Source organism: Gekko japonicus, unplaced genomic scaffold (genome assembly GCF_001447785.1).
Source record: "Gekko japonicus isolate JY-2015 unplaced genomic scaffold, Gekko_japonicus_V1.1 scaffold559, whole genome shotgun sequence".
Lineage (NCBI taxonomy): Eukaryota > Metazoa > Chordata > Lepidosauria > Squamata > Gekkonidae > Gekko > Gekko japonicus.
The window spans coordinates 484,799-506,273 of NW_015168064.1; the positions used below are offsets into that span (position 1 = coordinate 484,799).

The 21,475-nt window shown below is 41.3% G+C and overlaps 1 protein-coding gene across 1 annotated transcript in view; it reads left to right on the forward strand.

Annotated features, from left to right (window-relative positions):
* Positions 1–21,475, forward strand: part of TRAPPC8 (trafficking protein particle complex 8) — an 82,291-nt gene that overhangs the window by 35,524 nt on the left and 25,292 nt on the right. Inside the window, exons 10-19 of the mRNA XM_015414568.1 lie at positions 4,720–4,870; positions 5,233–5,333; positions 7,466–7,571; positions 9,480–9,611; positions 11,845–12,069; positions 13,428–13,536; positions 15,161–15,355; positions 15,538–15,668; positions 15,956–16,030; positions 17,455–17,581. Coding sequence (XP_015270054.1) covers positions 4,720–4,870; positions 5,233–5,333; positions 7,466–7,571; positions 9,480–9,611; positions 11,845–12,069; positions 13,428–13,536; positions 15,161–15,355; positions 15,538–15,668; positions 15,956–16,030; positions 17,455–17,581 — 1,352 coding nt within the window. The remainder of the gene's footprint in view (positions 1–4,719; positions 4,871–5,232; positions 5,334–7,465; positions 7,572–9,479; positions 9,612–11,844; positions 12,070–13,427; positions 13,537–15,160; positions 15,356–15,537; positions 15,669–15,955; positions 16,031–17,454; positions 17,582–21,475) is intronic.

Consider the following 21,475-nt stretch of genomic DNA (forward strand, 5'->3'; position numbering starts at 1 on the left):
CCCCCCGCCCCCGGCCCCCCTGTGCCCCCCCCCCCCCCGGATCTGGCAGTGTGGCCTGAGCGGCTCCCAGCTGCCGTGCCCACCGAGTCTCCCCCCCATGGCCAGATTTAAATATCCTCCATAACTTTTTTTCAACTTTTTAGATTTTTCTGCACACCTGGAGGCTGCTCGAAGTGTGCAGGAAAATCTCCCTGCCCCCCAAGTGCCCCCGATGTGTGGATTTAGATATCCGCACGGAGGGGGTAACTTGGCTATTAGATATATAGATATGATAGCTAAATAAATTTCCTTCCAATTTCTTTGAGATATGCTTTTGAATAACAGCTATGTAGGATAATATTTCAGTATATTAATAACTGAGTATGTGTTTCTGACACACAACCTGAGCTTTAGCAACTTAATAGAACTGATTAAGAGATAGCAGGTTTGTTCAAATCAACAATGGAAATTACTTCATGTATTTATTTGCTGGAAGAAGCATTCCATAGATACAAAAAGAGCAAAATATAGTGACTCCTTCTGCCAGAGCGTCACCATTAGTGGAATGAGTCTTCAGGAGTCAACCTATTGTGCATAACTAATGAAGAACGCCCTTGTTACCCCTAACCAGCTTTGATTTAAAAAGCTGAATAGCTGATTTTAGTTTTTGGGGTAAATTAGTCAAATGATAGGCCTCAGAGAGAGATGGGGTAATAAGCGTGGATCTGCTATCAATGTTTACAAAGATAGTCCCTTAGAACCTTGGTTGAGTCAAAATGGTGTCCACATGGTGAAGAGAAATGGGTTGTATTAGGAGAAGTAATAATTTAGGTATTTACACTCAAATAAAGGATTGCAAATATACAAGAAGAAACAAAAAGAAGTTAGCAGACAAAGGGGTGTGGAGATTGTGGTAATACTATACCTATCCATATGTGCAAGGGTCCATTGCTGGAAAGAGAGGGGATCCAAACTGTGGGGTTTGGGGGTGCATCTCTACTGTAGGCTGCCTCAGAGTGAGACATGGTTGAGGCCACGTGCTTTAGTGGATATAGACATAGGGAAACAATGTGGGCCAGTGGGAGGCCTTGAGGGGCTTGTCTCAGGTGAAGACAAAATATTACTTTGACCAATAAGGGGTTCTAGGGGGTGTGGCACTGGGAGGAGTAAAACCTAGGTGTGACCAATGAAGTCCCAGAGGGGCAGAGTCTGTATTTACACTAGGGTTGCTGAGATTAGCCAGGTGCTGGATGGTTGGGCTGGGAGTGTCCATTGTGGAATAGTAGGGTGGTCTGGTGTTTCTCTGGTGCCAGACAAAGGAGGTGAGGTTGCATAGTGTGTGGCAGGATGAACCTGAATGGCTGACCATTCACTGGACATGAAGAGTTAATGTTTACCTTGATAAGTCTGGCAGAGGTATCAGAATGCAGATATTTTAGACAAATATATGGAAACAGGAATGAGAGGATTATTCTGAAGGTATTTCCTGACATACAAGTGAAACAGGAGTTGGGGGCTGGAACCATGCAATATCCTTTATTCATGATAATAGCACAGACCAGAGGCTCTTTGTCCCTGCCTGCCTGTACATTTGACAGACCAAAGACTGGCCATTTGGTATGCCTGAGGCGAGGGCAGAGACTTGCCCATTCTTGTCCTTATGGACTGAGCTGACAGGAGAGAAGAGTCCGGGGGGGGGGGGCCTGCATAGTGGATGTTCTGACAGTGCAGCTTGAAATGAGGTTCTCTTAGTTTCCCAACAAAAGTCACTGTCTAAGCCAAGCCTGGCCTCATGAGGGCACTGCTTTAGGAGCTTCAGAGGTTGTTTTGGGGTGTCTCTCTTTCTCTGGAAAGACCACCCCAGGTTCAAGGCCCAAGAGGCCAGTTACACCCTTCTGTAGAATATGGTTGAAACGGGTCTTGCTGATCAAATTTTTGTAATTGCTACTTCAATCTGATTTATAGATTGATTTCAAAGAACTTTAATTAGAAACCAAATAGCTGCTAGAATTGTTCTCTTAACTGCTTAAATGAGAATTTTTGTTGCTAATAATAGGCAGGTGGCATAGCAGTTTTTATGCTGCTGCTTGTGCAAGAGTGCAACATTTTACTTATAAAAATGTGTATTTTTAAATTTAATTTCACATTTTTTTCATACAACATTCTATTACAAAGTTTCCATGAGCAGAAGAGACCTTCCACATGGAGAAAGTCACCTTTGGATCAAATGTTGTTTGTTAAGAAAACAGTCTTAAGTGAAATGGGGGACAGATCTGTTATTGGGTATCAAATGAGACTATAGACCTCCTGTATATGAAAGCAGACCTCTAATTAAGAGACAGTGGGTACTAACTGGGATAGCTGTGGTGTGATGGTGGAGAGGGGAACCCTTTGGGTTATAGTTCTGTTAAAATGACAATACGAAATAATAACCTGATCATAAGAATTCTTGTCTACAGCCTAATAGTTCCCAAGGCACAGCAAAAGTGCCCAACAAGTGATGTCTAGACACTGTGTCAAAAAAGGCATTATCTCACCCAAGCAGGTGTCTGTTCCTTTTCCTGGGTTCATTTGCTTTCAGCTTTTAACACCTGCTAGAAGTGCATCGTTAAAGTCAATTATGCTGTTGGCTGATATGAAATCTGCAGATAACAGCTAAGCCCCCCCCCCCGACCATAGCATTTCACTAAAGAATGTCTGCAAATATGAAGAAGAGGAGGAGGACATTGGATTTATACCCCACCCTTCACTCGGGATCTCAGAGTGGCTTACCATCTCCTTTCTCTCCCCTCCCCACAGCAGACACCCTGTGAGGTGGGTGGGGCTGAGAGAGCTCTGAGAGAACTGCTCTTGAAAGAGCAGCTCAGAGAGAATTGTGACTGACCCAAGGTCACCCAGCTGGCTGCATGCAGAGGAGTGGGGAATCAAACACAGTCCTCCCAGATTGGAGTCCATGCTCCTAACCACTATACTAAACTGGCTCTCAAAGTTGGTCTTTCCAAAAGAGCAATTTAATGTATTTATTTAGAAGTTTTTTCATGCTACCTCTCCAGGGAACTTGCCTAAAGTGGCTTACAAAATAAAACAGTTAATAAATAGGGCATGGTTTCCTGTCCTGAAGAACACAAAAGGCTCTACATCTGACAATAGCACTACAGATAAGATCAGAATTTCAACAGCCAATCCACACACAAAAGAACCTCCTCAGGAAAGCTCCTCTATTAGCATGTTCATAGCCTGGGGAACTCCTACAAGATAATGACTCAGCCCTACCCTACCTTCTGGAGTAGATATAAATTACCTGCCTACCATTTTCTTCTCACCTTGACACAGAGAGTACTCCATCTTTCTGTGTTATACCTCTCAGGATGCCAGTCACAGCTACTGGCAAATTGTCAGGTTCTACAATGCCAAGACTACGGCCACACAACCCGGAAAATCTACAGCAACTAATGTTCTGGTAGTGTTATGTTTTTATTAATTAAAACCCAGCATTAAGATCCAAACAACAGCATTAAAAATAGACCATGGAGCAGTTTAAGGTAACAGTTTTTTGTGAGCTATATTGGTGTAAGAAAGAATTCAAGGTGCTGTCCAATGTCAGATTCCTGGCCAGGTCTAAGCTAGAATATTGAACTAGGCGTTGGGAGACCAAAGGAGTATCTCTGTCTGCCATGAAATTCACTGGGAGATCTTGGGCCAGTAATTCTCCCAGCATAATTTATCCAGATGTTTGTGAGGATAAAATGGACTAAAAGAAAAACCCTAAGATCTTTGGAGGAAGGGTGGGATAAAAGTAGGTTTTTTAAAAAAGTATATCTGTGCATCTGAGAAAGTGAGTGTTTCTATTGTTTATTTTTATTTTATGCATTTATTGAAGTTTGCAGGGCCATTTGTGCTACCATGCATATCTGCTTATATTTAGAAGTTTTATTTTACATGTTTATTGTTTGTATATAGCAGCCTGTGTTCCTTAATCGTTTGTTTGTGTATGCAGTTAACAGTACTTTCCTCTGCTCGTTTGAAGTGACAGGTTCCTCCCCTCCCCCTTGCCCCAACTTTCTGCTGTGGAATTTTTTTTAAAATAGATGTAGAGCAGGGCTGGAAGAACCTAGAACTCAAAGAGCTACCTTCTCAGACATTTCTGGAAGGGTGCCTTTGCTTTTGAGGGGAACTGAGACCATATACAGGTGGCTGGTGATACTATAAGAAGCCCTGTTGTAGGGTAGATCAGAGAAGTAAGAGGAGGAACCCAGTGAAATCCTGGGTGAAAAGGAAATATTTGACATTTTGTCACCATTTGCCCCTGCTTCTGTGTTTCAGGAGGGTAGTACAGGGGTTCCCAACCTTTTTGAGCTGTGGGACCCTTTGGAGTTCTGTCACAGGGTAGAGGGTGCAGCCACAAAATGGCTGCCACAGGAGGGGGAAAGAAGGATAATTTTAAAAACACACTGGGAAACAGGAATCAGACAAAGAATAAAACCAGCAATGTGGTGGTAGCTGCCGCGGAAGCCATGTTAATTTAATCTGCACAGCCAGTCAGAAGTGGCCCCCAACCACTGTCTGAAAACACTTGATGAGCACCAGGTAAGGCAGCACATTGGGGACCCTGGGCTGGTAGTTGGAAGCAGAATATTAAAGTAGCTGAGCCAAAATCTAGTGCTCATGAGTAGATGTGTGGTATTCCTCTCAATTAAGGGACTTTTTTATATGTGAGTGTGTATGTGTTTATATTAACAGGTATCCCCCGGAAGCACCAGAACTTCAAATCAGGAAAATGGCAGATTTATGTTTCCTGGTACAACACTATGAACTGGCATATAGTTGCTATCATACAGCAAAGAAAGACTTTTTGAATGATCAAGCAATGCTTTATGCAGCTGGAGCACTGGTTGGTATATCAGCATTATTTTTGAAAGTGAATACAATTGCTGGGGAAGAAGTTAATGATTATTGTAGATTTTTGGAATTTACTGAAACAAAATATGGTGGCCGCTGATGTTGCATGTGTTACATGTAGTTCTATGATTCATTTTGCATACTTTTAGACATCAGTTCTGGGTTTGTGATGTAAGGAGGAAGACCGGAGTGGGCGAGGGGAGAGAAGATCTCCATCCTTTCCCCACAAAACAGCTTCTTGCTGAAAATTGTCTAAAAACACAAATATTCTTCACAAAATTAGTTGATGTAATAGTAATATGTATGTGTATAGCCTGTGTAGCAAAAATAATGTTGCTTGTAACTATTTCGTAGGAAATGGCAGCAGTGTCTGCTTTTCTGCAGCCAGGAGCACCTAGGCCATACCCTGCTCATTACATGGATACTGCCATTCAAACCTACAGGGATATCTGCAAGTAGGTGGTTATTTATGTCCAGTTCTTCCTGACTGAGACTTTGTTTTGACTTTTCATTGCATGGCTGGTAATATATGATCATGCTGTATAGTATCGGCAATACACAGTTTAAACAATTGTTCTAGCTACCTAAGCAAAAGCTAGCATCAAAGTTACTTTTTTGCCTTCCAAACACCAAGTGCAAATATATACTCTAAATTATCATAATTCTTTTTCACAATGAATTATCTGTTGTACCTCTGATCTCCCAAAGAAGAAATGTAGTTACAGTAAAAGCTTTTTTATTTGGCCCTTGATTATTCAGAATGTCCAGTTAACTTGCATCACCCAAAGGGCAAGCTCTTCCCCTTAATCTCTGTGCCCCTGCACCTTTGTGTATGCACGTAGTCCACTCCCTCCTCTGCAACTGGCCAGCTTGGTGCCTGCAGCAGTTGCTGGGCTTCTGACAGGTGGCGCAGACAGCTGACCATTCTTAGGTGCTTCATTCCCACTCTGCTTGCCTTGAACTATTAGGACCCAGTTCTGCTGGAGGGTTCCTGGGCAGCTGAATTGCTTGCATGGGACGGCTCCATGGCTTGGGTAGAGGGGGAAGGGTCCTGCCAGGTGTGAGGCCTGTTGCCATGGCATGCCTAATGAAGGCAGGTTTGGTTTCTGTGTATTCCTCTGGGTAAGGAGTGGAGAAAAGCAATAAGGTTTGGAATATTTAGGGCTGGCATGCTTATATATGGTATGACAAAGATAAAACCCATTCAAATTTTCATAATCATGCAATCGGAGGGGCATTAATAAAGATCTGGAGAAAAAGAAAAGAATAGTTTTATCCTAAAATACCCATCTGGGTATCACCTCTTTGTAAAACCAACTTTGATGTCTGAAAATAAAAAGGCAACCTATGAAATGTATTGAATGAGAACAATGAGTTAAAATCGATTGAGGCACTACGAGCAATGAATATAAACCTTACATGGGTAGTACATGGTGGGAGATTTCACAACTGAAATCAAGATTTACTAAAGACAAAACAATGAACTTTTATAGTTCAAAAACAGATTTAGATAAAATATGGCTATCAACCTCCGATAAGCTGATTCAAAAGTTGTATAATTTTTTACTACATGATGTAATCCAAGATGAAATAGTTAAATCTTCAAAGGTTGTATGGATGCAGGATATAGGATATAGCCTGAACATAGATGACTGGTCAAAAATCTGGAAAGCAGTTAAATTACTAAGATCAACGTCGTATAAAGAAAATATATTTAAAATGTTTTATAGGTGGCACTGGTCACCGGATAGAATGGCCAAATGTTATAAGGAGGTATCAAGAAACTGTTGGAGGTGCAAAAATAACATAGGTACATTCTTCCACATGTGGTGGCGGTGCGAGAAGATTTATAAATTTTGGAAAGATACTAAACAGCTAATATTAGAGATTATGGATATAGATTTATATCTGTTACCAGAAATTTATTTGCTAAATATAATACCAGAAGGGTTTGGGGGTGATGATACATGTATTTTGTCATATATTCTTACCGCAGCCAGAATTCTTGTTGCTAAATGTTGGAAGGCAGAGAAATTTTACCTGCTAGAGAAGGGTTGGTTACTAAAATATCTGAACTTGCAGAAATAGATAAATTGAATATGATACTTTCAGGAAAAGATGGAAAAGCTTTTTTAAAAAAAGATGGTATAGACTTAACAAATGGTTTGGAAAGAATGTTTAACGTAAACTCCAAAAAATTAGTTATGTACTGTATTTTTGTTTTTGCTTTTGTAACATAAAAACCTACAAATAAATTCAATAAAAAAGGAACCTTTGATTAACCAGCAATCCCCATTCCCGGTGAGTGCTGGTTATGAAAGTTTTTACTGTAAATTGTATGCCTTTAGATACATGTATCAAATTTGCTTGTCTACATATAGCAAGACAGCAGCTAAGCTTGTATGTTATCGTGTTCATTAGCTTTCTTCCCAACCACGTCCTCAAACAATGGGACTATTATACAGGAAGTGCTATAGCAATGCCGTTATGTAATTAAGGATGACAAATTCACATACAAATCTTTGTCAGATGCCACTAATGATACATGCAGATGTACATAACTGGGTTTAAATTTCATGCCTTCTAGGAACATGTTGCTGGCTGAGAGGTGTGTGCTGCTTAGTGCTGAAATATTAAAAAGCCAAAGCAAATACTCAGAGGCAGCTGCTCTCCTGATACGTTTAACCACTGAGGTACAGAAGATACTATTAACTGTTCTGTATGGTGAAAAAAAATTGTATTTAACTTTTTAAGAAATTCTTTAAAACAAGCTTCTAGGTAGAAAAGTGGAATACTGTCTGGAAGAAAGGCTTATTGCATCCTTGATAATACCGTAATTCTCAGGATTTTTGTGTCTTAATGCAGAAAGCTATGCATCTTCATGTACTTTCTCACTAGCTGCATTTTAAATATCACATTTGTGTGCCCTGGAAGAAATGTGTCAACCTTAAGTATAATTTTTCAGTAAGATACAGTTATGCATTTCTTGTTTGGGAGAGAGAAAATTTGCATACAGTATGAAGGCAAGCTATTCATAGTATGAGTACTGGGGGAACCAGTTAGATCCTTATGCTGAAGATTTGTCTTCACTGCTTCCCTTTTATTTTAAAATCACCCCAATGTCTCAAGCAGTGTTCCCTCTAAGCTGAGTTAGTGTGAGCTAGCTCACAGTTTTTTAGCCTCCGGCTCACACATTTTTGCCTTAGCTCAGGAAGGATGGCTCCAGAGCAAACTAATTTATGGAGTACCCAAATTGCTCATTCACATCTTTAATGCCAGTAGCTCACAGAGTAGAATTTTTGCTCACAAGACTCGCTTAGAGGGAACATTGGTCTCAAGTAGTAACAAAATATTCAAAAATGAAAAACAAAAATGTATATATAAAGATATTTTTCTGTCTAACAGACTTGAGGTTAAATATAATCAAAATTCTTCAAATAGCCTCGCAGTTGCAATTATTTGCATTGCAATTTTACTTGTGTGAGATTTGTTTATATAGGTCACTGAAATCAGAAGTATCTTGGCCTTACCATATCAGAAGAATTTGACACACATGCAAAAAGTATTACAATTTAATGAGGTTGTATGCTATATTGGAAAGATGTAGATCAGGTGTTCTTGGCATATTTAGAATTTTAGCTCAATATTAGCTTGTGATGTTCAGTCCCTATTATCCCCCCCATCTCTCTTTTTTGTTCTTTAATTGAAATGTCTTGAAGCTTACACTCTTGTTTTTTAATTTTTCTGTGGAAAAATGGCAGCAGAGCGCTTGGATGGGAATGGTGAGTGATAGAAATGTCAGCTTAAATAGCTGGAAGGCTAGGTAGTGCTGAAACTTGTCACTTTTGTGTACATCAACTTACTTTTATATTTTGGTACTGAATACAAATAACCATTTAAGGTAGAAGGTATACTTTGGATTTGTATGACTCTTTACATTGGGCATCCTGGAGAATAAACTTCCTTTACTGAAAAATTGGTAAATGAAGCTCAGAAAGAACATTATTGCCCTTTGTAATGTCTGATCACAGATGGAACAGAAATCTCTTTGGAAGGCTACTTTTTGTCAGTTTTACATTGATTCTACAAGCATTTTCCATAGACAACAGATATAGTATACTTCTTTTGTTAACTCACATTATATCTTGGAGTTCAGAACAGTTCAAATAAAATGATTTCCTTCCCCTTTGTCATTTTTTTTTTGGATGGGTTAACCACTGAAAAGGGCAGACAATAGCAAACCACTTCTGACTGTCTCTTGCCTTGAAAACCCTACTGGGTCACCATAAGTCAGCTGTGACTTGATGCAAAACCCCCCTCATCATTGAAATAATCTCTGTAGTTCTGATTTAGAACCAATACATAGGTTATATATTAGGTTTGGCCATGGTGGTGAGTCCACTGTAAATTCTTATAGCAGAGGCTGGATGCTCTAGCTGGTGAAGGCTCTAGAGAAACTATGTTTTCATGACATCAGTGATTGGGATCCTTCCATAGCTGTGGACTTCAGGGCATTCTCTTATGATATTTTTGGGATTATGGTGATTACTATGCTTCCTTGCTGGTTTATTGGGCCTTTTATCACTCATTGTTTTCAATAGGATTCAGATCTTCGGAGCGCACTGTTGTTGGAACAAGCTGCACATTGCTTTATAAATATGAAAAGTCCTATGGTTAGAAAATTTGCCTTTCATATGATACTGGCTGGCCACCGGTATAGTAAAGCAGGACAGGTATGTTTTGATTGTTCTTGGGTGTGTGTGTGTCAAATTCTGTAATTTTCCATTTGTTCTGGTTGTCTACCTGCTTGAGGTGGGGGGAGCTATTATATAACTGACAGTTCATTCACATAGTATGTTTAATGGAGATGATTTGTGTTTAGATCTTTGCTGTATGTTCTGTGTTACCAGTTTTGTATTTTTATTGCCACTTCATCAGTCTTGCCTTGATAAATTTTTTAATGTAAGTTTTGAATTTTTGATACACTTCAGCAGTTGCATTTATTTTTCCAGGATTTTTCAGTACTTGTACACTGCTCTATGCAGCATGGAAAGCACAGCTTAAATACTCAAACGAATCAATTAGGGAATGGGGGGAAAACCTCCTAAAATGACTTGAGAGCTTGGCCCTGGTTAGTGAAGTGGATCTGGACTAAGCTGTATTGCTGTCTTGAAGAGCCAGCATGTCTGGCAGGGCGGGATACAAATAGAAACAATAAATAAATAAAATAAGAATAAATGAAATTGCGTTCAGTGTTTTACCACAAGGCTAGCCAAATTCAGTAGGTTAACTCTACATCCCAGTCGTAGGATGATCCAGGATGTAATTATTTCAATATTCTATCCACAGGTTAAATTTGACTTTGGATAAAAATTGTTAATCATTGCAGAAGTATAAGAAAGGGAATGTTGTAGCTCTAGAAGACTTGTTTCACTAAAAGTTTTTGTGGGATTGAGCCTATCAGATGCTCTGGTCCACTAAAATTATTCTTCAGTTCATCTGTTAGTGCATAACTTGCCAGAAAACTCTTCCTTTGCTCTTCTGCTAAAAGCTCCCACTGTAATTATACGTTTGCATTTATGCCATATTCTAGTTTTAGCATATTAGAACAAAGCTACATTCCTTGACATAGCAACTAGTTCCTATCATAAACATTTAAAGCAACACTGCACCCCCAGTTTTAAAGTTGTTGAGGTGTTAATTTCTTCTGGCATTCCATTCCCACCCCCACCCCCTGGTCAGTAATTTCAACTACAGTATTTTTCTCTCCATAAGACGCACCTGACCATAAGACACATCTAGTTTTTAGAGGAGGAAAACAGGATGGAGACGCTCTCTGCCAAAGCCCGTCTCAGCCCCGTGTGCAACTCCACCGGGCCAGCCGGCTCGTCCCTGGCCGGCCCGCACATGACGCCTCTGCCCCAGCAGGACTGGGCGAGCAGGCGAGTGTGCTGCACGTGGCTGGCTGGCTAGCGAGGGGGGGCGGCGCTTTCTCCGGGGCCGGAGGGAGGAGCCGCCCTCTAGAGGCGCCTTTCCTCTCGGCAGCCTACTTAAGCGCCGCGCCAGCCGGCCAACCCCGCCAGTCTCTCGCCACTGCCAGCGTTGCCCCGTACCCCAGCTCCTCGGCAGGACTCCCCGCGCGCAGGAGGAAGAACGAGGCGGCGGTAAGGCGAGGCCCTGGCTCCCGGGGCGAAAGCAGAGGCCGGGCTGGGTGTGCGGCTGGAGTGCCCCTGCGCTCCTTTGTTCGGCTTGCCCCTTCCCAGGTTCGGCATCTCTTCGTTGCGGTATTCGTTCCATAAGATGCACACACTTTCCCCCCCCACTTTTTTCTGGGAAAAAGTGTGTCTTATGGAGCGAAAAATACGGTACTTCTTAGAAGCTGGTGGTCTACAGTGAATACAGGAATGAAACAGCAGCATGAAAATCCTATTCCCCAGTCTTCTCCTCCAGGATTCTCTGGCTTCCAAAAGTGATTAGCTGATTTCTTTCCCTTACCTGCCACATTTTTTCAGTTGCTCATCACATTCTATCACTTCTATAGACCTCACCAGACAAGTATTTTTAGATTTTTAAAATCATATTGTGCATACTTGGAAAATCTCCTATGTAGGTAGAGACCTCTTGGGTGGCTCCATTGTGTGGTCTTTGTTATCCATTCAGCCAGCCACTTTACTGGGGCAAGTGATGCTCTGTATTCTTGGTGCTTGAGGGGGGCAACAGTGGGAGGGCTTCTAGTGTCCTGGCCCCACTGCTGGACCTCCTGATGGCACCTGGTATTTTTGGCCACTGTGTGACAGAGTGTTGGACTGGATGGGCCACTGGCCTGATCCAGCATTGGCTTCTGTTATGTTCTTATGACAGTGATATTAACACTTATGATCTTTTTGTATTTTGTGTTGGAATTTTAATCTAAAGCTTTAACTACAGTGACGTGACAGTCTGTGATAGTCTGAATTTATTTTTCAGAAGAAGCATGCTTTGCGATGTTACTGCCAAGCCATGCAAGTTTATAAAGGAAAGGGATGGTCACTTGCAGAGGATCATATAAACTTCACTATTGGCCGCCAGTCTTTTACACTTCGACAACTTGAGAATGCTGTATCGGCTTTCAGGCATATTTTGATCAATGATAGTAAGCAAACTGCTGCTCAGCAAGGGGCCTTCCTCCGGGAATATCTTTACGTTTATAGGGTAAGATGCCAGTTTATCCACTATAGAATTTTAACCTGTGAGCTAACTTTTTAACAAGCATACTGTAGTGAAGTCTTTGAAGCCTTGCCTGCATGTATTTGTATGGATGGATATTAGATTTATACATCGTCTTGTATCCCACCCTGAGCCTGCTTGTGCGGGAAGGTGGGATAGAAGCCCAATAAATTAATAGATTTAATGATGAATTGCCCTACTTTTATGAGTACGACTAGAATGCTATAGCATTGGTTTTAGCATTTGTTGTGAATGCTTATTCAGGCGCAGTACAAAATACTTTGATGTCGCCCTGGTAAGCCTGATCTCGTCAGATCATGGAAGCTAAGCAGGGCCGACCCTGGCAAGTACTTGGGAGACCTCCAAGGAATACCAGGGCTGTGATGCAGAGGCAGGCAATCAAGCCACCTCTTTGAAAATGTCCTAGCCCCACTAAGGGTTGTCAGAAGTCACTGTGACTCCCAGGCTTGCAAGCATGTACACGTACACACGCGTGCGCACACACACACAAATAGTTTGATGTCTGCAGTGGGAAATCCAAATGACACTTCAATAATTACCATGGAGCATAATCTGACAGGAAGCTGTTTTCTGTAAGCATCATCCACTTAAGTAAAATTTGCACAAGAAAACTTCCAGTTGAATTGTGCCCCATGGGTCAAATCTGTCTGTTGTGCTTATGGTACTGAAAACCTGCTATTGGAAATTGGCTGCTGCAAGAAGGGAGAATCACAAAATCTATGTAATGGCGACTGCTGTTCTCCTATCAGAAGCAGAACTGCACCTGACTCTTAGCTGCTTGACTCTCAAGTGCTGAACATTTGCTTAGCTATGGGGACTAATATATTGGGAACAAGAGAGGGAAGATTTTTTTAAGTGTTGTAAGCTACATTGAGGGTTTTATACTTTAAAAAAATGGCTCTCCCATTACCCCTTCCACAGCATGAACAGAAGTTTCCTTCCGCTCATGCCAAGGGGGAATGTTGAGTGTTCTTTGAATTTAAAGAAGACTGCAAATATACTGAAATTCTAATTTTACCCTTCCATTCCAAAAGCTGTAGGATTATAAGTGAACACACCAAAAGCTGTGGTTAGAATAAAAAAATACATTTATATAACATAGGCTTATCAAAGCTGTGTGCAAATGTCTTTATATGTTACTTTGAAATGTCTATAGTGTATACTTCTGCATTTCTTCTTAAAAGAACCTCAGTGGATCATCAGAGTTCCTATAGCTCTGCTCCCTATACTGCATTATCAGTTTTTCATTCATTCAATGCCATTTGCAGTTTTCATTTGCCAAGTATTTGTTCTTAAGCCGTCTTTTCCTTTCTTTGCTCCAGAATGTAAGTCAGCTGTCACCTGATGAACCATTACCACAGCTTCCTTTACCCTATATTAATAGCTCTGCAACGCGAGTTTTCTTCGGACATGACAGACGGCCAGCTGAAGGTTAGCATATATTTGGATTCTTTTTTTAAAAAAAAGATAATCCGTTAATTAAGATAGCATATAATTAGCATAATTCTGTGCTGGTCAAAGTGAATAGAACTGAACTATATCACTCAGAACTTCCTTTTCATCCAAGTAAACTTTTGCAGATCGGAGGCCTTGCTAATGGACATGGCTTAAGGAAAGTAGAGTGTTGCTGGGAACCCCTTGGTTGCTATGGTGAGCATGCTTTAACAACAGTATAGCTCCAACACAGGAAGTGAACAAAAATTTCTCCAAGAAACGATGTCTGGGTTTTTGCTCTACTGTTACTCTATGTGTTTGTGTACTGGTACCTTGTTTATTTTCTGAGCAGAATTGTGCAGAGAAGTGTGGAGCCCCCCCAGCCATATAGCAGCTAAGGTTCAATTGAATGCTGCCTAGCACCAAGGGAGTGCCCTCCCCATGCCCTCCTGGCTGTACAGCTGATAACTGGTTAGCTTAGACAAACTTACTGTGTTCATAGATGTCAAGGAGCTCTCCAAGTTCTTCTGTCCATCTCATGTTATCCCCAAGAAATCTTTTTACTTTTTTGAAATATTTTGGTAAAACTGAGTGTCCTTTTCTGCTGACTTCATAGTGTGTGAGGGAAATGAAGTTTATTAAATTAGACTTGATTAGTATAGACTGATAAGGTCCTAATTGGGCATGCTGATCCCCTTAGAATCCTGTGCATACTTACCAGAAAGTAAGACCTGTTGAATATAGTGGGTTTTTCTTCTCAGTAAATACATTTAGGCTCTTTGTGATTGGACTAGAAGCAATCAGCACAAGAATTGGCTGCATTTCCTGTGTGATATGAAGATGTCAGTCCATCTGTTAACTTGCAAAAAGCTTTAGGATTGTATGTATTTGGAAGCATCGTTAGGCACCAGCAGTTTTTAATCCTGTTGGCTACTCTTGATTTTGCAAAACGTGGGCACAACCAGCACTTCCGATTGTGAACTTTTTGCCTTTAGCACTCAGCATCTGGTTTTTATTATGTACCATCCTGTACTTCATTGAAAGGATGCAAATATTTGAGTATATTTTCTCTTTCTGCACTATTGTTCTATTCCTGTTCATCAGTTATCAGAGGTACCTTTCCTATCAATTTTTGCTATTATATCTGTACCTCTTATTCACCAAGGCTCATTGCTAACTTTGCAAGCAGAATACTTAAAAACTTAGGTGTTCTGCAAGCTCGGAAACTGGATGTGTTTTATTCTTTCTGAAGATCTTCCATTTTCCCTGGTGCATTCCATAAATGTTTTTATTGAATGCATGTGGATGTTTGAGTGTGGATGTGCAAATGCTTCTGTTAAGGCAAAAAATTAAAGACACAAGGATGCAATTCTGGGAAGCCCAAAGTATATCTGTGTGTGTGTGTGTGTGTGTGTGTAAAGTGAAATGTGGTGATGTTGGTGTAGATGCAGATGCATCATGTTTTAATTTAAATTATTATCAGTTTTAACATCATGTTTTTATTTAAATTATTATCAGTTTTAATTTAGACATGAAATAAGCAAGGATGTAGAAACTGAACCTGTTTCTGTTTGGCATTCTGTATGTAAGTGATTTTGTCTTTTTATATATTCATGACTAGGTGAAAAACAGGCAGCAACGCACATAAGCCTTGACCAAGAATATGATTCTGAATATTCACAACAATGGAAAGAGCTTGAAGAGCAAGTTGTGGCTATCGCTAACAAAAGCGTTGTACCGTCAAATTTTCAGCCAACACAGTATTGTCTGAACAAATACTCAGATAATTCTAGGTTTCCACTTGGTGTAGTTGAAGGTAAAATTTGAATACACATTTGGAAGAGCAGTCCGTAGTATAAACTTGACTTTGCTGAAATAAAGTTGCTGTATGGAATATAACTGCAGTTATAAAGTTCAGTTATGAATTACTTGACTTTTTCCTCACATCTTGTAAAAATGATCTGCCTATAAGTATATAATGACTTTTCTTTGCCATAGAACCAATTACTGTGGAAGTAGCTTTTAGAAATCCACTGAAAGTTCCACTTCTGTTAACTGACTTATCACTGCTTTGGAAATTCCAACCAAAGGATTTCAGTTCAAACAATAATGGAGAAACAAAGGAACTAGTAAGTAATTAAAATATCCTATAGCAATATTTTGTACAGTGTCAATGATAAATATTACTTTGTTTTTACTGTTGAACAATCAATCAGTATATGCCTTCATAATTTGATTTCCTTCATTCTTGTTAGAATGTGCATACCTTCCAGCTATATCCAGGCTTCTTTTTCTAGGGATGACTAGCTTTAAAATAAAGTGTAGTGTTCTGAAGGATACTGCTAGCAGCAGTTTAGCATTGACAAACAGTGGTGTATTTAATGGAAATGTTTTTCAGGGTTTTTTTTCTTTTTAGATAACAAGTGGAAAAGATATGATTGGAGCTGAAGTAATATCAGAATTTTTGATTAACAGTGAAGAAACAAAAATGGTAGGTAACAACATGAAATGGCAACAACATGAAATGGCCAAATGCAAACTGTGAAAGTTAGATTTCAGTGCTTAATTTAATATAGTTTAGTACTTATTTTGTTAGCAATAGTATTTTTGCAGCGAAGGTGGGGTTTACTCTGTTAATTCAGTTGTTTTTTCTGCACTTAGGTAACCTTTTATTCTATCACCACGTGTCAGTACAGATTTAGCGTGTAGCCATGGTTTAATTAATTAATTAATTAATTAATTAATTAAACTAAAGTTAACTGTCTGAATGTGGGCCACTACAGGAATTATGACTAGGTCTGATAAACCAGGAGCTGAAACCAGGATATGAAGTTAGTCTTTATAATGATTTTGTATTACGAACAAACACACCATCCTGTCTTATTCCTGACTTGTTTGCTGTGAATGCTGTATGCCCATGCCACCTACAAAGTCTCTTGACAGGAGCAGCTCAGAAATGACACTGAATCTGCCTTCAGCTGTCTCTCTTTAGTGGGCTGCTTTCCCTGCCCTCAGTTTTTCATCTGCCTGGCAATAGACTCCTCTCTACTTCCACTCTCTTAAAGACTTTGTAGTGCAGCACACTCCTTCCATTTATAATGTGTGGAAAAAGCACTGCCAGTAGAACACTAGCTATCTTAGTAGCCTGCAGTGTGTGAAGGCATTACCCTCTGTTGGCCATCATGAAGCAGCCTGGGATATCAGCTGGGTCTTTGCTTATGGAGGTGAGGAAAAGATCTATAGTACTGTGATTAAAAATTAGTGAGACAAGCCAGGATTCACTGAGCATCTGTGGGCTCACTCCTGGTTTCACAAACTAGCCATAGTTGAAATAAGCTTTGGATGTTGTTTTGTTTTTACAAAAGTTTTACAAAAGTGAATATTTCATGCTTATCACAAAACAAAAATAAAAACCTTAACTCTTTAATGTTATAATTCCTTGTCATTACAAACATTGACCATTTCTTGATAAGTTTATCTGATTTCAGTTAACATCTTTGTCAAGACATTTACATTGTTATGTTGAGTTAGATAAATTATGGTTTCCAAATTTTGAAAATCCAGTCATTTACTGTAGGTGCTTCTTAAGATTTCTGGTAGGAAGTGATACATTATTGTACTGCTGTTAAAATAACCAGTACTTCCCTGTATGTGGCCAAGACACATGCTTTTAGATAGCAAAGCAGCATAACTGTGGTTTAATGTGTCTGAACCAACCCTGTGTACTGAATATTGCCACTAATTTTTTAAGAACCCTTGTAGAAATCATACATTTATCAAAATAGATGTAATTTCAGGGATGAGCTTTTAAAACAGTAAATGTAGCTGTTTGCTTTAGTATGACTAAAATGGCACGTAAATGTAAAATAAGTGATCTGTATACTAGCAACAACAAAATTTAACGTATCTCCACAGGCAAGACTAAAGCTCTTTCCCCATCAAACAGGGGAGCTACACATTCTGGGAGTCGTTTACAATCTTGGCACTATTCAGGGTACTACAGTGCTAGATGGAATAGACACTTCGGTGGGATTGCAAGCAGGTAAGGCTGTGGTATGTACCACAACATGCACTGCAAAGGGCAAGATACTGATACCTAAACTGTTGAATGTATTATATTTATTTTTATTTTATTAAAATTTCCTCTTGGTTCAACATCTTACAATAATAATTAAAACATCGGCAGCTAAAACCAAAAATAAAATAATAAGCCCCCAATCCCCCCATCTTAAAAGACGCCTGCTGTTCCCACCCCCTCAGATGCCTTAACAAACTAGCAGAGCTTGCAGTGTCTCTTGAAGATCACTAAGGAGGGGGCCCCTTTCACATCTTCAGGGAGCCCATTCTACAGAACCAGAACCATGATGGAAAAGGCACAGTTCTCTAGTTAGTGCCAGACGGACCACCCTGAGTGGTGGGGGAGCGAGCTATCAGTTGGTGCTTTAAATATGTGGGTCCTAGGTCACAAAGGGGTTTAAAGGTCATAACCAGCATTGAACTTGAAAATAAACTGGTAGCCAATGAAGCTGTTTCAAAATGGGAAACATATGTTATTGACGACTAGCCCCTGACAGCATTTTGGCTGCTGCATTCTGGACCAGCTGTAGATTCTGGGTTGTCTTCAAGGGCAGCCCCACATAGAGCATGTTACAGTAATCCCACTGTGAGGTTACAGAAGCATAGATCATTGTGGCCAGATTATCTGAGTCTGGGTAATGTGAAAATTAGTGAATCAGATGCAGCTTTACAAGGTGCTCCTAGCCACCATGCCGACCTGGTTTTCAAACAGCAAGGCAGGGTCCATGAGCCACCCATGAACTCTTAATCTGCTCCGAAAAAGCCATCTCCACTCCATCTAGGGCAAGTGGATTCAGACCCTCTAGAATATCAGCCTTCCCAACCAGCATTGACTTGTCTGCATTCAGCCTCAGTTTGTTCTGCCTTAGCCACCTGACTACAGTCTCAAAACGCTGGTTCAGCACCAAGATGGGCACATCTGAAGGCTTGGAAAATGAAATATAGAGCTGGGTGTTATCTGCGTGTTGGTGGCACCCAACCCCAAAGCTCCAGACAGTCTCACTCAGAAGTCTCATATATATATTTTAAATAACATGGGTGAGATAATAGAACCCTGTGGCAGCCCACAAAGTAAATTCCACCCAGTTGATTCTGCACCTCCATCGGAGACTCTTTGTGTCCAGTCAGACAGAAAAGAGTGAAACTACCAACTTCATATTCAAGCTAATGGGTAAGAATGGAGCAGTCAAATGTATCAAAGGCAACTAAGAGAGCCAATAGTATCAACAAGGAAGATTGTCCCCTGTCCAACTTTAAACAAAGATTGTCTACCAGTACAACTAAAGTTGTCTCAGTACCAAATCCAGGCCTGAAGCCAGACTGGATGGGTCAAGGGCAGATGTGTCATTCAGGCAACCCTGGAGCTGCTTGGCCACCACACACTCTATCACCTTCCCTAGAAAAGGTAAATTGGAGACTGGCCTGTAAGTGGCCACCTCATCACTAGCTAATCAAGGTTTTTTGAGCAGAGGTCTAATAATTGCCTTCTTCAAAGGCCTAGGGAGTGCCCCTCAATCAGGGAGGAGTTGATAATTTTCACTAACGGTTCCAATACCTCTTCCCAGCAAGATTTTAAAAGCCATGATGGGTGTGGGTCCAGAGCACCAAGGTGTCCTGCAAACTTCCAAGGAAACATCACAGCTGGGGATAAAATTTTCATTGGCCACAAGGTAGGACTTGGGTATTATCAAGTCACACACTACTTTGAACACTTGAGCTGGACAGGAGTCTGCTGATGCAATGGTGGCATAAAGAAAGTCTTCTTTGCTGACATCACTGCCACCTCATAGGCCTGTAAATGGGCTTTATGATGTGCTCTGTCTGATTTATAATGAGTCTTCTGCCACTGTCACTCTAGTCATCTTCCAGTTTGCTTCATGTCACATGGCTCCCTGGTAAACCAAGGAGCTGAATGTCATGGGTGCTGAGAACGGGGCGTTGCCAGCTCCAGCTGAACCCACAGCTGGCCCCTCTGAAGCTGCAGAGATCAGCAATCTACCATCACAGCCTGCACTGGCACCTGGCTCAGAGACGGCTGACGAGCAGCAGACACAGATAGACAGCCCTCCTGATTCGCCCCCAAGGGTTGCTCGCTTGCGAGACGGACTCCGCCATGACTTAACAGAGAGATGAGAAGCAGGCGAGCTGTCAGTCCTGAGTTTTAACAGATGCTGGGCTGCCAGTGCCACTGCACTAATTGGAAACAGCAGCAGAGGGCTATTTAGCTTCAAGCTGAGCCGGCTTTGTTTGTGGACGCAAACTCGTCATTACTTGGTGTCGGCTTGCTGCTCTCCACCCCCCTGGTTTCAAGACCTTGTTCCTGCTACCTGCTTCTGGACTCTGACCCTGGCCTGATTGACTCTGCTCCTGGTTTGTGATTTGGACTGTTGCTCTCGGCTCCTGCTAGCTTCTCCGGCTTCTGACCCTGGCTTTAAATGACCTTACTTCTGGCTTGCACTCTGAACTTTCACTCTCGGTTCCTGCTTCACCCCTTCGGCTCCAGACCCCAAACTGAACTTAGACTTCCCTCTGCATGCACTCCAGACCTTGACACTGAAGGCCTCACAGACCGTGGAAGAGGACACCAAGGAGCAACTCGGTTTATGGTCCCAATGAGCCCATCATTCTGTGCAGCTACAAGGGCCTCCACAAAGACGCTGAGGAGACTCTCAAAATCCCCTAGAGCCTCCTGGAAGCCAGCAGATCCATTAATCTCTGAGGATGGACCATTTGAATCAATCCATCTTCCATGCAGGGAGGAGCAACAGCTGCCTGTGGGACAAAAAAGAGGGCCATAAATGTCAAATCCAGGCATGCTGAATGTGGCCTATCGTGCCACATTTCTTGCTGTTTGATGCATACTTCTAATGGGAATGTACATCATTCTGAGGGTGACACTGTGAGCTGCATCACATATATCTAATTCTGACTATGGCTCCAAAATACCTGTAAAAATTTGTATGATGAGGCCCATCTACAGATAGGAGGATTTTTTGACAAAAGTGTGGAAAGCACCAGGTTTTTTTGGAAACTGGGTGTTCAGATTACCCCCCCCCCCCGAAAGAGAGATACAGTCTCTGCAAGTGCTGACATCGCAACTCATATTCTGAATAGGCAATAGCAACCCAGCTGGAGCTGGTTGGTGATGGAGAGAGAGGGAAGCTTGCAGCGCAAAGCACATCTGTCTATTTTATGCGCCAAGGACACACACACAGACCGCCACTCAGCATCCAACTGGTGGAGGGGGATTGAGGGGGAAAGTGCTGTCAGCCAGCTTTCTGCTCCAAGCTCCAGCCCCCATCGTGTGGCTGTCAGTGAAGTGTATCATAGCAGAATTTGCAGGAGAGAGAGGAATGAGATGGCCTCTTCTCTGTTTGTTTGTAAAATGCATATTTTAAAAAATCTGCACAGTGGGGCCAGGTATCTAAAGGAGAACGTTTCCTACACACCAGGGGAAACCCCTTCAGCTTTGCACACCACTCCTGCAAAGATCCATTTTATAAAAAACCTTGCAAAATAAAAGTGATGTCTGCTCTTCCACAGACATCACTACTGAGATTAACAAACAAAATGCTGCATGATCAGCATTGTGGGGTTGCCTAACAATCCCATAAGGACAAGTAAAGGCAAAGGGAGAAAGTGCAGGCAAGAAGAGGTAGACGAGGCAACAGGATTTTGGAAGAGGGGGCCATGTAGCTGTGGGGGAGGGAAGGGTCAGAGATAGTGATGGAGGCACGATGGGAGTGTAGAATAAAGCCTTTCATGGTGTTGGGACTCATGAACCACTTCTCCATTCTTTTTGCAAAACTCCCATTGGAAAAACAAGGAGAACTCATCTATAGGGAGGTAAAAACATTCA